The 16,821-nt window shown below is 43.4% G+C and overlaps 1 protein-coding gene across 1 annotated transcript in view; it reads right to left on the bottom strand.

The window, feature by feature from the left end:
• Positions 1-16,821, bottom strand: part of RGS22 (regulator of G protein signaling 22) — a 75,802-nt gene that overhangs the window by 50,311 nt on the left and 8,670 nt on the right. Inside the window, exons 4-8 of the mRNA XM_066624393.1 lie at positions 12,158-12,388; positions 8,139-8,224; positions 7,037-7,202; positions 5,118-5,259; positions 1,317-1,944 (exon numbers count right to left, since the gene is read on the bottom strand). Coding sequence (XP_066480490.1) covers positions 1,317-1,944; positions 5,118-5,259; positions 7,037-7,202; positions 8,139-8,224; positions 12,158-12,388 — 1,253 coding nt within the window. The remainder of the gene's footprint in view (positions 1-1,316; positions 1,945-5,117; positions 5,260-7,036; positions 7,203-8,138; positions 8,225-12,157; positions 12,389-16,821) is intronic.

The raw sequence follows: 16,821 nt of genomic DNA, 5'->3' as shown, positions 1-16,821 counted from the left end.
ATTTATCACATGTAATTTGGCCCTAGGAGCAAAAAGTGATTAATAAGTCCCATTATAATTTATAGCTTAAATCAGAGATGAGTGGAAGGTATCTATTGGTAAATAGATTTGAGGGAGGTGATTAGAGGTGGATCACCAAGGTTTCCTTTCCTGCCAAGCGTTTAAGAATGGCAAGAACAAATATACTTTTTTCTGAAGTCAAGCCATTAGAATCCTTGAGCTGCAGTAATTAGCACAAATGTAAACTACTAACACAGACAGGGCCTAGGATAGGGGGGTAAAGGAGGTAATTTGTAACCGGGCCCAGGGTCAAAAGGGGGGCCCAGGAGCCAAAGGAAAGTGCCCAGAAATTTCCTGGGATCTGACATTTTCCTATCTGCTCAGACATGTTGTCCATATGGGATGCTGGAGACACTACCATGACTGGGGATACTGGGGACACTACTGATGCAACATGGGTGGGTAGACCTGGGCTCCAAAGACTTTTCCAGTTATCTCTACCCTCCCCCTGCCCTGCTTCGTCCCTCCCTGCCCCTATTCTGCCCCTATTCTGGCAGGAGGTCTGGCTCAGTTGGTAGAGCTGCCGCCTTGTATGCCTGAAGATCTGAGGCTACCGGTTCGAAACAACCAGAAGTACCCGAGAACTAACAACACGCTGATATACTGATGAGCTGACCCTAGGTGGCAGAGAGGAGTTGCCATCAAGTGGAGCGTGGGAGGTGAAGGGCCAGAGAGAGGCCAGACTGGGAAGGAATTCAGCTGGAACGAGGAGTTCTATGAAAGACTAGAACTATTCAATTGTAAAAATCCCTACAGGGGTTTAGAACAGCCAGCCTATGTAAACCGCCTTGGATTAAAGTCTGAGGAGAAATCTGATGACCAAAGAAAGGCGGTATATAAATACCTGTATAAATAAATAAATAAATAAATATTCTGCTCACCCATCACCACCCTCTCCCACTCTGTTTCACCCCTCCCCCTTTGCAAAGGGGTCCAAAAGAAACTTTGTACCCCCTGATAAAATTCCTCTTAGGGGTCTTGAACAAAGATATCAATCTGCATATGCAGGCCATTCCAGTGTATGGCTCATGGTATGCAGCAAGTAACTGGCTCTATCCTGGAAGCCGCCATTTTGCATTTGGCTCCACCTCGTTGAGCTACAGTTCACGGACCTTGTGGTACAGTAGAAAACAAAGTAAATCTTACAAGCCTTAAGTCTGCCCAAGCCTGGCTTTAATGATCCTACAACCTCATTTGAACAACATCCCTTAGAAGTATTTAGAAATGTGACTGTACATATTCAAAACAGGAAATACCTTTTCTGCCTCTTGGAATCCTTCAGCACCTTCAGTCTTTCGATGTCTATCCAGAGCCACCAGTATCTTTCTCCCAAAGTACCTCTGATGAACCTCTTGAACCTTTCAAATTCGTTTCGGTTGCCTATATCATAGGTCTTGTGACTAACACACCAGGCAGCCCTGCTCTCAAAGCTATCGACGTCAGACTTCAAACTGATGCTTGTTGTGCTATCCTTAACTGTTAGATTATCCTGAAGAACTGAAGATTTTTGTCCAAGTGGCTCCATGAAAGGCTGTCTGTCTGCAATCTCATGTATAAACACCTTAGACATCCTACTGAAGTCTACATCAGTTGGGCTGGCTTCAGGTGGCTGCCCAGTGAGAACTGTGAGAGCGTTTCTGAGTATATACTGAACATAGGCCAATGAAAACTCGTTTACTGTTTGAAAAGAGGCATGGTCTTTAGTTACGTCAAGGTCACCATTTCCCTGAGGAGCAGCATTCCAGCTTGGCCCCAAGTACGCTCTTAACAAGGTGCGTGAAGGCGTATCAGGAAGTGACACTGCTTTGCCCTCATCTATGCTTCTCCTGACTTTTTTCTGATAGTTGCCAGTTTTGCCATGTTTCTTAAGCCGGGTATCCACACCTGCATTATAACCAGAGAAGATAATTTTTCCAAAAGTCCTCTAAGACACTATAATGAACAAGCTCTTTGGTTAGTCAAAAAATGGCCCCCTCTCTCTCCATTTTTGTACAATCTGGCACCCATTCATGTCTACTCCAAACCACTGGAATTTGTGTTATGTACCCCACCTGCCAGGGGAGGAGGAGAAAACATTTTTGCAAATGTAGACTCCGATCCTATCGGGACCTTGAGCTGTCAAAATTAGCATTCTGGCAGCACAAGGGCTTCACAGCAACCAGCTGCATTGCTAGGGGGATATAGGCTGCACAGGTGACGCGCACTGGAGGGTGATACCACTACTAGCCAAAAATTTTTATATGTTGGTATTTTTGAATAATATCACCATGTTATATATCATTCAATGCATAATTTCAAATGGAATGCAATGAAACAACCCATTTTGAACTATCTCTATTCTATCAAAAGTTACAGCAAAAAAACCCAGCAGGGGTGGGGCACTGGTGCATCAACACGCCCACTGCTTGGGTTGTTGTCCCATGCACTGCATGGGAGGTGGTCTATTATGGGGGTGACTCTGCCTGAAATTTTTTACCTGTTACAAGAGCACGGAATGTGAAAAGCTTCCTTTTCTCCATTCTACCTTCATGCTTTCTTCCACTTACCACAGACCAATATTACCATTTAAATATATACAACTTACCATCATTACCTCTGTAAAAAGCAGTATTGAAAGCAACAGAAGAAAGACGATGAATCCCTTGCTGAGACATGAAATCTATAGTAAATTAATAATTAAATGTAAGGACTCTTCAGGTTACTGTCAAACAAATAGTATCTATCTTTGAAATAACAACTTTTTTCATCCAATATTTTGACCTGATGGCCACCTAAACACTTAGTCACAATGCTATATATATATATATATATTAATCTAAATAACATAGGAATGGAATCTAAATACTAAGAATGAATGCAAAAGGACTACCTTTAAAAGCTTCTCTGAAATTTCAGTTGGCTTAGAATAGGGATGCCCAAATGCCTGGCCAAAGGGCCATTTGCAGTCCTCAAGGACCCCCTATCCGGCCCACAGGGAGCCCCCAGTCTCCAATGAGCCTCTGGCCCTCTGGAGATTTGCTGGAGCATGCACTGGCCCAATGTGACTACTCTCAGTGCGAAGGAACTTCCAAAAGACTGAGCTGTAGCAGGTAAGTGCTCGCCTGGATACTGTTCTCCACAGGGATGCCTCTATGTCAGTCCATTTTCATACAAAATGCATGTATTTACCTTTAACAGCCTAAATAATTTCAGACACCTAGGGATCTGAATGTGCCTATTGCCACATGAACCTGCTTACCTACTGAAGTGCTTCTCAGAAGGCCCCACCTTCAGAAGTGAGGTAGATGAAAACCGAAGCAAGGGTTTATAGCTGTGGTACCTCACTTATGGAATGCTCTTTCCAGGGAGGCTCCTCTGGCACCCACTTTTATGACTTCCAGTACTAAGTGAAAATCTTTTTATTCACCCCTTTTAAATATTTCTTGAATTGGTTTTAGTTCTACTGCTATGTTTTCTACTTCTCTGCTATTTTTTAAAATTGTTCTTGGATCTTCTGCTTTTATTAGTTTATACGTCTGTCAGTTGCCCCAAGATTACAGCACTGAAGGGCAGGATTCTCCTGAATAAATACAAATAAATGAACTAATGGCAATTCTGCATGGAGGTTTTTGATAGGATCAGATGTGCAGCCAGTGCTCAAATGACTACTGTAACCTGCACACAACTTGATCTTCAACCCACATGCTGGTCTTTCACCCACATGCATGGCCCAATATAAAATGTCAAGCATACAGTTATACATTATTTTGATAGAACAGCAAATCTCCAAAAGTTCAGAACAGGCAACAGTGATTCTGCAATAACTTTGTCTTTATCTTTGTGTCTGTGCCTACCCTTGAAAGACTCAAAAAATAATCTTTGGAGGGGGGAAAAAGGGCGACAAACCAAAAGAGTCTGAACAGCATTTGTTACAGAGGGGAATTAAATACGGCTTCAAAGACATTACAGTCCTTTATAAAATCATTCCACTTGAAGCAACCCAACCATCCTCAGGAATGTAGCCATGTGGAAGAAATCATGTCCAAGGCAGCACAGTTCTCACTGTTACTTCTGGTATCAAAATAAATTTGTTGCCACTCTAAAGGCCAGTGGCAGATATATGTAGTTCTCACCACTGAGATGCAAAGCTAGAAGCACCCCAATCTGTACTCATGGGTGGGGACAGTTCAGGTGATCTACTTATCTTGGGCCATCTTCATAAACCTAAATATAGGTGGGCGATCGCCTGAATTTGTTCAGTGAATCACAGTCAACAGTACTTTCCAATTTACTACTGAAAGTTTAGTTTGTGGGTCAGTCTGGCCTTTTTAAGTTAACTTAACCAAGTTAACTGAAGTTAACCATGTGTGTTTAGGATAGAAGGGCCAGGAAGGAAATTTGCTCATGCTCTTCACATCAGACTAATGCCATCAACAGGTTGCTGTGGACAAATCTCCACCCACCCCAGTGGCTCACTGCATACTATCATTACTACCAGCACAAAGAAAAAGAAACAACAGAATGATCAGAGAAAGGAAAATGTCACTACTCTGAAAATACACTCCCCATCAATATCTCTAAAATTTTCCTTTTTCAATCACTTCTTTTTCAGCCCCCACTCTATCCTGGTAACTCAATAGAGGTAGGACAGGTAGAAGACTAGGGTTAGACATGCAAAACTGAGATTCAAATCCATGCTTAGATGCAAAGTTGGGGACTAAATATCACATTATGGTAAGCACATAATTAGAGCACTGTGTTTCTCTGTACTAAAGGAACTACGGCTAGATCTGGTTGAATAAGGAATGCCCCTTCTTCAGAAATGATCCAGGCTGAGTCAGGAATGTTCCCCCCCATGGGGGAGGGGAACATATTCTTTTGTCCCCTGTCATGGTCCTAATTCTGGTCATCTTCCCCACAGCTCCTCTTTCTATTGCAGTTCTGAACTTTCTAACTTCAGTTAACTTCAGACCCATCAAATCTCCGCATACAGCTGCTTCATCCTAAGGGATGGAGAATAACTCACATGAACAGGGTAGCACTTTCTGCTTGCTACTTAACCAAGTTATTAACATTACCTAGATATGAAGTTGACAACGGAGACTCAACACTAAAATGAACGTGTGAAGTTGTCAGGGGACGACTGATGGAATCTGTAGTAATCGTGCACTGACTATGTCTGGCTAGAGTAAACCAATCCTGTGTCTGGGTGACTGTAGCCTGTAAAAATACATTCAGATGTATAAGTTTCATACAGTTTAGCCTTTGATATTCCTCTTGCTGGCAGTGGCCTAGCTAGAGAGGGCAAAGCGATAAGTTCTGCAAAGTGCTAAGTTTTGCATTCACCTCTGCTTTGCTCCCACTGCCCAGAAGGGGAGAGGGAGGGGCTTCTTGCATGTTGTGGTGAAGCTCCCTGCAAAACTTAGCACTTTGCACCCTATCTAGCTAAGCCACTGCTTGTTGATACTATGGATTTGAGAGAAGAGCTTTCCATCCCTTTCAAATTTTGTGAATGATCACAATGGACAGTCATAACTGAATAGACCGACAGAACAATACATGAATGTATACACTTGCAATGTTGTGTAAAAACACAATACATATAAATCACACAAAAGTGGTAATCAATTCCTATATTTAGGAATGAATTATGCCGTTGCAATTGCACACAATCAGACAAAATCAATTTGCCTCAATAGACCTAGATCAAGCAAACTGTATTGATTTTTATCACTTCAAACAGGTTTTTTGTGCATTATATAGGAGCTTTAGCGAGACCCAATTACAGTCTTAGATCTCATCTGATGTCTGCTAATACAAAGCACCTGACATAATGTCATCCTGCCCTGAATTTCCCTGTTCCACATCATTGGTTGCCACTTGCAAGGTCATGCTCCATTAACAGCATGATCCAATACATGTCTACTCAGAAGTCAATCCCATCATGTTCAATGGGTCTTATTCCTAGGTATGTGTGCACAGGACAAGAGCCTTAGAATGCTAGCCTATGTGTGTTTACACAGAAGTAATCCCACTATGTTCAATACTCCCAGGTAATGTACATAGGACTGCTATCTTAATGTAACAAGAGCTTCATATTGCCACAGGCAGCCCTTGGAAAAGACAGCGGCTGCCCTAGACCTTCATATGCCTCTAGGCAGATTTCTCAGGCTGCCTTCTGCTAAGCCTGATGCTTCTTCTCTACTTAGGTCTTTTAAAAAACGTTCAAAGGCAGCCCTTGAGTGTTCCAACTAATGACATCACAGCTCCTGCTTTAGGAGAAGTTCTGGAGTAATGTTCCCTTCATGCCACCCCTCAGCTATATTCCTGGCTAAACCTAAACTAAGGTGGGATATCTTTTTGGACTGTTGTGCCTTCAACATCTGTGCAACTAGAAAAAATTCAGCAGGTGAAGCTTTCTTCATTACTGCCTATATTAGAAAAACTACTCCAGTCACGTCTGCCCATCATTTGTCTGTTTATAAGTGAAGAAGCCTAGAAAAGCAAAATGAGGCACCCACATTCCACACAATGAAGACAATAATAAAGATGGTGTGACACAGTCGGGGGTGGCTTGGGGGGGAGTTGACTAATTTGAGCACTGGCCAAGGGCTCACACCTGCAAGAGGGACCATGCATCCAGACTGCCCTGTGAAGTACCAGAAGTGGTAGTATTCAGTGTAATATTGGGGGTGGGGGAGTGGGAGCACCATTGGGGTCTACAAAACAAGCCTGTGCCCCAGGGTACCCAGCAACCTGGAGCCACTATTGGATACAAAGTGTCAAGCTAGGACTAGGAAGATCTGGGTTCAAATCCTCACTCAGTGATGAATTTCTCTGAAGACCTCGGTAGTCACAGTATCCTTCAATTCAAACTACCTCACAGAATTGTTGTAAAGATAAAATAAGGGTGATCATGAATGAATGATGGGATAAAAATGTAATTTGAAACCCATATGCATCCAGTTTTGAAGTCACTGAGTTGAGATTGAATTACCTCGCCAAGAGAGACGTAGAATTTTTTCATAATTAAGTCATCTTCATTTTCTTCCTTGACCTCTGGTGGTGGTGGACTTTTTGTAAACCAAGGATAATATGCTTTATCTATAACAAAATTGATGCCAGTTTTGCTCCATTCCACCTGGGATACGAGTTTAGCTAATCTGGTTAGCAACAAACAACATAAGGTCACTTACATTATCCATCTGTATTTACCATGAAGTGCAACAAAGAACAAAGGTTCTTGCAAAGAAACCAAAATCTTAAAGAACTTTTACTAAAGTCTCAGTTTGTTCTCATTCATTTTAAAGCTTGAAAAATTAGTTGTACAGAAATGTAGCAGGTACTGTTGCTAGGCTGCAATGTGGAGAATCCTCATGACTCTTTCACAGACAAAATGGATCCTTCTGCTCCACTTACTGCCCTAGTCCTGTGACTTCTGTTCCCATTTGCTAGAACAAGCAGGACTGTTGTATGTCCTACTGCAGGAAAGGGAAAAGGCTGAGAACACAGGGTGGAAGAGTTGGGCAGGCAGGGAAACTTCCTGGCAATGTCAGATCAACCTGGAGGCAGGCAGACAAGCCAATGGTGGAGGAGGGGTTCAAGATGGGCTCCAAACAGTGAGCAGTTCAGCCTGCTTTAAATGACAAGTTGCACAGACCATGAAGCAAGGCCAAAGTCAGCTGTCCTATAAGGTGCTCTATTCATTCCTTGGGTCACCTGAACTTTGCTGGGCTAAAATGCTATCAAGTATACCATCGGCCTGCGTGTTTTAAGAAAGGCATACAGATATGCAGACCAGAGTAGGCAAGATGAACCACCATGGGAACGCTGTGGGAGAGATTCATTGATTAAACACATACATACCAGTAAAATCTGGTAATGATTAAATATGGAACATCATGCAGAGGCAACAAATTATGATGGTCTGTAAAAATTACAGAGTGAGAGGCCATAAAAACAGCATCGGTTTCATAATTATTATTCACATAAGTCATTAAAATTACAGAAGCTGTGCCAAACATGTCTAAGAATTTTTTTTTTTTGTCAAGAGAAGTTTACAGTTTTAAATCCTACATTCTGATCAGAGGTTACTGTACCTGTATTCAAAGTAACAATCACTTTCTAAAAATGCAGGGAGTCTTTCTTTTTTAAGCCACTGAATGGCTTGTTCTCGGCTCAGACACTAAGAAAATAAAAATCAATGTTAATTCTCCTTTGTTTCAAGATTTACATAATAACATAAGAAGAGCCCCGCTGGATCAGGCCAAAGGCCCATCTAGTCCAGCTTCCTGGATCTTACAATGGCCCACCAAATGCTTCACGAGACAACAGCACACAAGACAACACAGACAACAGACACAACCTGCGTCCTGGTGCACCTCCCCTGCATCTGGCAATCAGAGGCCAAATAATTGCCAAACGATTAACCAGTAGATTTCCATACAGCATAAGCTAGTGATTTTCAAATTGTTTTGCCAGAAACCTTGGTATATGGCTCCTTGGAAGCCTAACAAGAGTTTCACAATGAGATCAGTGAGGGCCAGGCACATGAGATACGTGGGCAGCTGCCAGGGCCCAGCTGGACCCATCCCCAGCATCTGCCTGCCCCCCCACCATTTTTAAAAGAAAAAATATTTTGCCACTCTTCTCAGTCCCTTGCTGCCACCATCTTATTTTCCCCCAATGTCTCAGATGATGTGTAATTTCAGGAAATTCTTGGGAAAACCACTCCCTGCTACAAAATGTTGTCAGCGATCTCTCCCTCAGTGCCCCAGAATAAAGTATCCACAGCATTATAAGAAACTGAGGGCCCAATCCTTTCCAACTTTCCAGCATTGGTGCAGCCGCAATGCAGCCCGGAGGTAAGGGAGCAAATGTTCCCCAACATTGAGGAGGCCTCTGTGACTGCCTCCCTACCAAAGAATGCAGCACACACCCCATTGACATGGCTTCACCAGCCCTGGAAAATTGGATAGGATTGGGCCCTAAGATAGCAGTCTCCAGGTATCCAGTAGTGAGAGAAGTGTGGCTGTGTTGCCTGATATTGTTTATTCATGCATATGTGGTGCTGAGTGCATGCCAGGTGAGTATGTCTCAGGTTAGTCCTTGGTCAGCAGATATGAACTTGTAAACAAGCCACATCCTTCCTGACTATGGAGCAAACAAAGTCACAAAACACATGAGATGCCTTCAACCTCAGCTTTCCTCATCAACCACACTGTATACTCAATCAAGAATCAAACGAGGCATAGGCCTCCTGGGCTATTAAAGAGCCCTATGCTGCTTCCTCTGCAGCATATAGAACAATAGAGTCACCCATCTCAAACCAAGGGTGAACCATCAAGGGAAAGGATTATACTGGAAAGATATTAGACCTATCTCTTCTTTTTAAATGTTTATCCCCTCTTCCCCATACCCATCTTTCAAGAGTTACCGCAAACCACAGCTCCAATGCCTACTGAGTCACCTTGCCATTTACAAGTTGCCACTCCATAACCTGCTGAGTCACCTTGCCAGTACCCCTTCCTCCAGGAAAACAATCTTGGCTCCTTCAAAAGTATGCCCAGGAACAGATGGTGATTTAAAAAAAAAAAAAAAGACTCACCACCACTGCCACCAAGGTAAGCCTGCAGGGCCCCATGAAATTTCACAACTCTCCCCGCCTCCCACACATACCTGGACCAACAGGAAAGTAAACTCTGATCAAATTTATGTAGAACTCACCATTCTTCCATCCTGGAACTCAAAGTTGCGCATGTGAGATTCCCATTCAGGCACTGACCACACTTACAACTGTGAAGTTCCCGCAGACTAGCTGTATCATGTGCCCTCAGATCATGCCCTATAACCATGTCCTGCTGATACTGTTTTATTGATGCTCTCACCAATACAGAGATTCTAACATCTCTGAAACACGGGGTAAGCTGCAATCTGCAGTGATACACCAGGGCAGTCATGCAAAAGTCATCAATTTTGTCTGAAATGTTGTTTGCCTGAATCTACCCTCAGTGGCAAGGAACTGTTCCCAAAAGAATGGGTGAAATCCAAGAAGTACTACTATTTGGCAACCTTCATTCACTTCTGTGGAGTTGTGTGGGTAGCATGTTCCCTGATGTTCATAAAAATTGACAGAGAAAAAAGGGGAAGCTTCGCTCCAGACAAGACGCCTACACATCACAATACAGAGTGCTTATGTTGGCCACGGATCACATAACACATTTTTCAGAGTTGAATGATGGCCATTCTTATTCTGTTAGAATATGCCTCCTAAGGCTTGCTGACAATGGTTTCTGGAATGACTGAAGACAGCTTCTTTATTTTGGCCAATTGTTCTGGATGCAAGAAAATTAATTTGTAATTATTTCTTTTCAGTGGAAGCAAATCCTAGCATTTGGTCTGCATTATTCACAAGACGTTTAAGCCTGGAGAAAGGACAACATGCCAAAGTAATATTTATCACATCAAGAAAAACAAGTTCCTAAACAAAATTCTAAATCTGAGTGTGTTCTCCATATGGTAGGAGCTGTCATCCTATTCAACAGACGTGTGCAGAATGAATGTTTGAAGGCAGGAGTGGGATTGCACCTTTCACCCTCGCCCCCCAGCTCAATACATTCATGTGGAGCTCAGAACATGCATACAGTGGTATGAACACAATGCACACAATGGGATTGAAGACCTGAAAAAGAAGGGTCCCCAATCATATGTAAAAGATTGCACGTGCATATGGTTGTATACACAAAGGTTGTTCAGATTTCAGCATGCATTTCATGGAGATCAAGAGCATAGGAAGCTGTTTTATGGCACAATCCTGAGCAGTGTACAGGCCGCTACAGTGCGCTGCATCAGTGCTTGCCATCGCAAAAGTGCCATAAAGCATAGCATAAAGCATAGCAGTCGGACAGATGGACTCAAACGGTTGCACCAGCCCACTCACACCAACACAGGAAGCATCACATGCTGCAGGAGGTAATTTCCAGGCTAAGCAATGCAAAGATGAAATGGGGTAGGAGAGGGCAAGGAGGAGTGTAACAGGGCAGGAGGAGGGCAGTAACAGGGACAAGGGGCGGGAGGATTAGGCCTGGGAGGGGCAGCAGGATTGGCAACAGCTATACACACCAAATCCTATCACCCTGCCCAGCCATGATCTGCCAACACAGGGCAACATGGACTTGTGCTAGCTATAGAGCTCATGCGGGGCTAAACTGTCCCATTGCAGATGCTAGAGCATACAACAGGATGGGGGACAAATGTCCCCATACCCTACAGAGACCTCCAGCATGCAAAATTCCTGAGTAGGATGCAGCATGACCATGCTAGCGCCACTGCACTGCTGCACAGAAATTTCCACTGGATTGGGCTGCCAGACCATTGATCAAAGTAGTTCACTATTGTCTACGTAGGCTAGCTGTGCTCCAAGATTTCAGACAGGAGCCTTTCCCAAACCCATTCGCAGATGCTAGGGATTGAACCTGGGATCTTCTGCATGCAAAGCTATGCTTTATTACTGAGCTATGGCCCATCCCCAGGCAGGTTCAGTGGGTGGGATCCTGCTCTCCCCCTACCTTCCATGCATTTTATACACTTCTGAATTGTAATTTGACAACAGTAAATAATACAGAAGGTTGTTATCCAATTTTAAGCACTGTATGAATTTCATAGTCTAATCCCATGCATATCAGGCAGCCCTCTCCTACCTAAACTTCCCCACACTGATGCAGTGTTGCTGGCACAGGCTACGCTGCATCCTATGGGGACATTTGGCAGGTGAAAAGTCTCCTCAAGGTAAAAGCCCCAGGCACTGCTATGGGTCAACTTGGACTAAAGCCAGCAAAATTGCTGGCACAAGTCCACGTTGATCTTGCTGCTGGATTGGGCCTGGAAAGGGGAATGTAGGGTACAGCGTGCACCACCGTCACCAATTCCACCTCCTCTTGAATCCATTCCACCAATCCCCCAACCGTATTGCTGCCCCCCCGTTACACCCCTCCCGACCAAAAACTGAATCACTAAGTATTAGAGCTAGATTTTGGAACTGCTAATATATAGCACTGCATAATGCAAACGTTACTTAAATACAGGATGATAACAATAGCTTTAGAAAACATATTCTTACCTTAGCTGTATAATTTGGGTTAAAATTTAAAACTGGAGGAGAAGGAGAAGAGGTGGGGTCTTTAGAAACGGGGCTTTCAGGCTTTGATGGCCTTGTAACTTCATAAATGGGATCCCGAGGTTTTTGTTGATGCAGCAATATTTTCACCTGATTTTCCATATGCTGAGGGACATCATCAACAACTTCAAAAATTCCATAATCGGGATTAAATTTAATAGGTTCGGAGAATATCTACCAAAAAAGGGTGCAAAATATTAAGATGCAAAAAACCAAAACTGAATAGCACTGATTGGCTGCAGTATAATTTATAGATTGTCACTTGTTTCAAAATTCCACCTCATGTAATTATTAGCAACTTGGAGGAGTCCCCCCTAATTATCAGCCAAAATCCAATGGGCTGATCCACTAGCCCAGGGGTGCCCAAACCCCGGCCTGGGGACCACTTACAGCCCTCGGAAACTCCCAATCCAGCCCACGGGGAGCCCCCAGTCTCCAATGAGCCTCTGGCCCTCGGGTGACTTGCTGGAGCCTGCACTGGCCTGATACAACTGCGGCATCGACTGGCTGTCGATCCGGCATCGTTCCAGTTCCTGAGCTGTGGGACGAGGGCTCCCTCCGCTACTTGCTGTTTCACATCTGTGATGCAGCAGTGGCAGCGAACGAAAGGGTGGTCTTGCTTTGTGCAAGGTCTTTATAGGCCTTGAGCTACTGCATGACCGTCATTCATTCATATAAGTTCCATCGCTAATAAATTCATTTATGTAAATTTATTCAAATTTTAAATGTAAATTAATTATTTTTCCCCGGCCCCCCCACACAGTGTCAAAGAGATGATGTGGCCCTCCTGCCAAAATGTTTGGACACCCCTGCACTAGCCAAACAAGTGTTCCACTAGTGGCAACTGAATTATGGCAGACACAAAAGCCTTTCCAGAAGCAAATGAAGCCACACACTGCTGGAGCATCAGCAGGGGGGCCACAGCATGTGGGGATAGCTTACTGCACACACACACACACACACACACAACTCTGCCCAACAAAAATATAGGTACCTCCTGTCCACATCACCATATACAGTCATGCCTTGGCATCCACAGAAGTTGCATTCACAACCAGAAGTTGAGATTTTCAGCCTTCTGAAGGCCTTAAAAGGCCCTTAAAAGGCCTTCAGAGGGTCAGGGAAGCCACACACAGCTTCTCTGGCCGAAGGCCCACCAGATGTGACTGGAGCACAGCTCCAGTTGCATTTGGAGGGACCAGGTTCAGCTGAAACTTACGGGTTTGAAACCACATTAGATTAAACAGCAGGTCCTGAGTTCGCTGATAATCAGTCTGGATCTGTATATGTGAAGTGCCAGAAAATCTGCTTTCCACCAGACAATAACCGTAGCCTTTCTCAGACAAACACCGTGATGGGGCCAAGAAAATGTCCACCAGCCCCCCCCCCACCTTTACACACACACATAGCATTTGTCTGCACTGAGAAACATGCTACCTAGGGATCCTCTATCCCTGTGGTCTGGAATGTTGGGCAATAGTGGGCCTTAGCAAATGTGATCTTGGTTCACTAAGAAACATGCGAACAGCATCCATGCAATGTCTGTCTGTCTGAAGAGGGTTCTTGTTGTAGGCCAAAAAAGCAGGCAGTAGACCCTCTTCCCCATAGGCCACAACAGTCAACAGTCAAAGACTCACAATTTTCACAAAGACCCATAGGCCACAACAGTCAATTGTCAAAGACAATTTTCTTCTGTTCTTTCATTATTTGTTTCAAAACATTTGTTTTAATCTCATTTCTGAGCCTTAAGTTCTGAGGCCATGTGCTACATAAGTAATATTAATTTAAAAATAAAACAACAAATAAAACAACAACAGTTAAGAACTGGCTGGAAACAAACAAAAACACTTCAGTAAGTACCACAAAGACAGTAAAAGTTAATAAAAGCAGCAGGCAACAAAGGAGGAGGATGATCAATAAGAGTTAACATGTGTCTGAACCCAATAAAAATACATATTAAAGATTCTACACACCATTAAAAATTGGGGCAAATGGCAATATTTTCAACTAACACTTAAAGGCCATTTAGCAAGGTGCTGAGGAAAAGGTCAGGGGGAGGGCATTCTGTCATCAAGCCCTCACTATAAGGTACCAGGGACCTTGAACCAAAACTGTGAGCCCAATCCTATCCAACTTTCTAGTGCAAATACAACCATGTTAACGGGGTGGGCAGTCATGGAGTTCTCCTCAAGGTAAGGGAACACTTGCTCCCTTACCTCAGGGCTGCATTGAGACTGCACCAATGCTGGAAAGTTGGATAGGATCCGGCCCTCAGGAGCCTTATGCCCTGCAGCTTCCAGGCAGGAGAAGGTATTGGCATGAAGGTTGCTGCTGCTACTGCATCCACATAATGGTTAACCTGAAAGGCCTGACAGGCTCTGCATAACAGATGATCCAGGCTTGGTCTGAAGTCTTTCCACTGAATAGCAAGGCAGTCCTCCCTTGACTTGTTTCATACTACCTAGATGTGGCCACATGCCTGGTCTCAATCGTGTCTCCTGTGTCTGACCTCTTTTGATCCCTGTTTGCCTTCCCCCAGACTGTCTCAACCATTGCATCTATTGACCCCTTCAATCCTTGTCTGCCAGTGCCAGAATTGGACCCTCCAGCTGAGGCCCGTCTCATCAGAGTTTGGTCAAGGTTGTCAGCCACAACTAAAAAAGCTCTGTTTTCTGTGGCAATCCCTCTCTCAATCAGTGGTGGGAATATCCTGAGGCAGGGCCTCTGAGGAAAATCTTCATAACTTATATGGACCTTCTTGGACTTGTGCCAAGGATATCACTAGCACAGATCCAAGAAACCCTATTGGGCAGGTTGGGGCTTTACATGGGGTAAGGGGACAAATGTCACCCGGAGTAGGCCTCCAGCCTCCTCTTAACCAGTGCTGAATACAGCATGGGCCATGTTGCCCCACTGCACCAATGCTGGTTAGGATTGGGCTGTTAGTAAAGTACACATTTAAATTCTTAATCCAAGTTTTCAGTCTTTATTTAAAGATGGAACAAATAAAAAGAATGAAATTCCAATTCCACATCACAGAATCTTTCTAACTTATCTGAAAATGCAAATGAAACATATGAAGTCCAACCTGAAACTATTTGAACAGACACCAGATCATTTTAGTGCTACAATATTTACATAGAAAACTAACCAAGGACAACATTAATCACTTCTATCTATTTTTATTATTTAGCCCCTAGGAATAGAGCCCTAGGACCCATTTTCCAACATGTATTCCAATTAGCTAAACTGAAACCATCTGGTTCCTTTAGTGTAGCAAAACAGATGCCAATAATAATGTTTTAAGTATAAATTGTATTGTCATTTAGATGTTTGACCTCCAGTCATTTAGGAGGTATATATGGGAATGGAATGAAAGAACCAATGCCTTCTTTAGGAAGATTATTCAATTAATCAAAGGTGCCAAACTATTCAATTAATCAAAGGTGCATGCTCCAATCCAACAACTGGCTTCATTCTCCTGAACTTGGCCACACACATAAAGAGTGTTGTAGCAGAGGGGGGTGTCACATCTAGTATCCCAGAGCACTGCACATGCACCTTTGCACAGATCAAGCCAATCCTGAACTGTTTTAGGGATGGAAAGACTGAATTTAGTCTCCCACCATCATCAAGAGGTGAACTGTACTACAAAAGATGACAGTATTGATCAATAAAGGGAGACAGAGGACATCTTTGTTCAGTACCATGGGTTTACACCTGCATGTGAAGGTGTCTAGATCTACTGTTTCCACACATTTTACGTGTTTGGTATTGTAACAGGTTAGCAGTCAGGAAAGTTTTCAAGCCAGTGCTTTTTTAAAGCTATTAAGCCAGAGGACTAGCTGATCATACTTAACAACTCCCTGATGGTCATGAATGGAAGCCTCCATTGGAATCTTGAGGACCCTCAAGTACATCCACCTGCAAAGAGGGCCTGAGGCATAAGGTGATTCCTTGTCTCTGAATTTGTGAACAAAACCTTGGCAGCATATTAACAAGTGGCATACCTATCTATAAATATCTGAAGGGCTGTCACTTGAAAGAGCGAGCAGATCTGTTGCTCCAGAGCATAGGACGAGGACAAATGGGTTTAAGTTACAACAAGGGAGATTTTGATTAAACGTTATGAAGAGTTTCCTAAAGGAACAAAGGGTTAGGAAGTAGAACAGTATGATTCAGGAGGTGGTACACTCTCCATCGCTGGAGGTCTTTAAGCAGGGTCTGTATAGTCATCTCTCAGGAATGCTGTAATTGTGGACAGCCTGCATTTGGCTGGGTTTGATAATCTGATAGGTCCCTTCCAACATTATGATTCTAGGGATGTTACTGAGAAAGAGACAAAGGATTCTGGTTTCAGTGGCAACCCTGTGGCTCAGTTTCCAAGACAGAACTCTTGCACTTCTAAAGCAACATTTTAATAATTGTTGTTTTAATCAGGCATCCAGTTCTCTACTTCACACGTACAACAGGTCCACAAGAAATAATCTAAATGATTCTCATAGCCATCATTTTCAATAATACCTCCATTTATTATAGGTACTTACAACCACCCTATGAGATAATTTAGGTTATAAGATAGTGAATGGTTCAAAGTTACCAAGCAA

The sequence above is a fragment of the Tiliqua scincoides genome, chromosome 4, assembly GCF_035046505.1.
Source record: "Tiliqua scincoides isolate rTilSci1 chromosome 4, rTilSci1.hap2, whole genome shotgun sequence".
NCBI lineage: Eukaryota > Metazoa > Chordata > Lepidosauria > Squamata > Scincidae > Tiliqua > Tiliqua scincoides.
The sequence above is the reverse complement of the archived record's forward strand: the minus strand, read 5'-3'. Positions and strand labels throughout refer to the sequence as shown.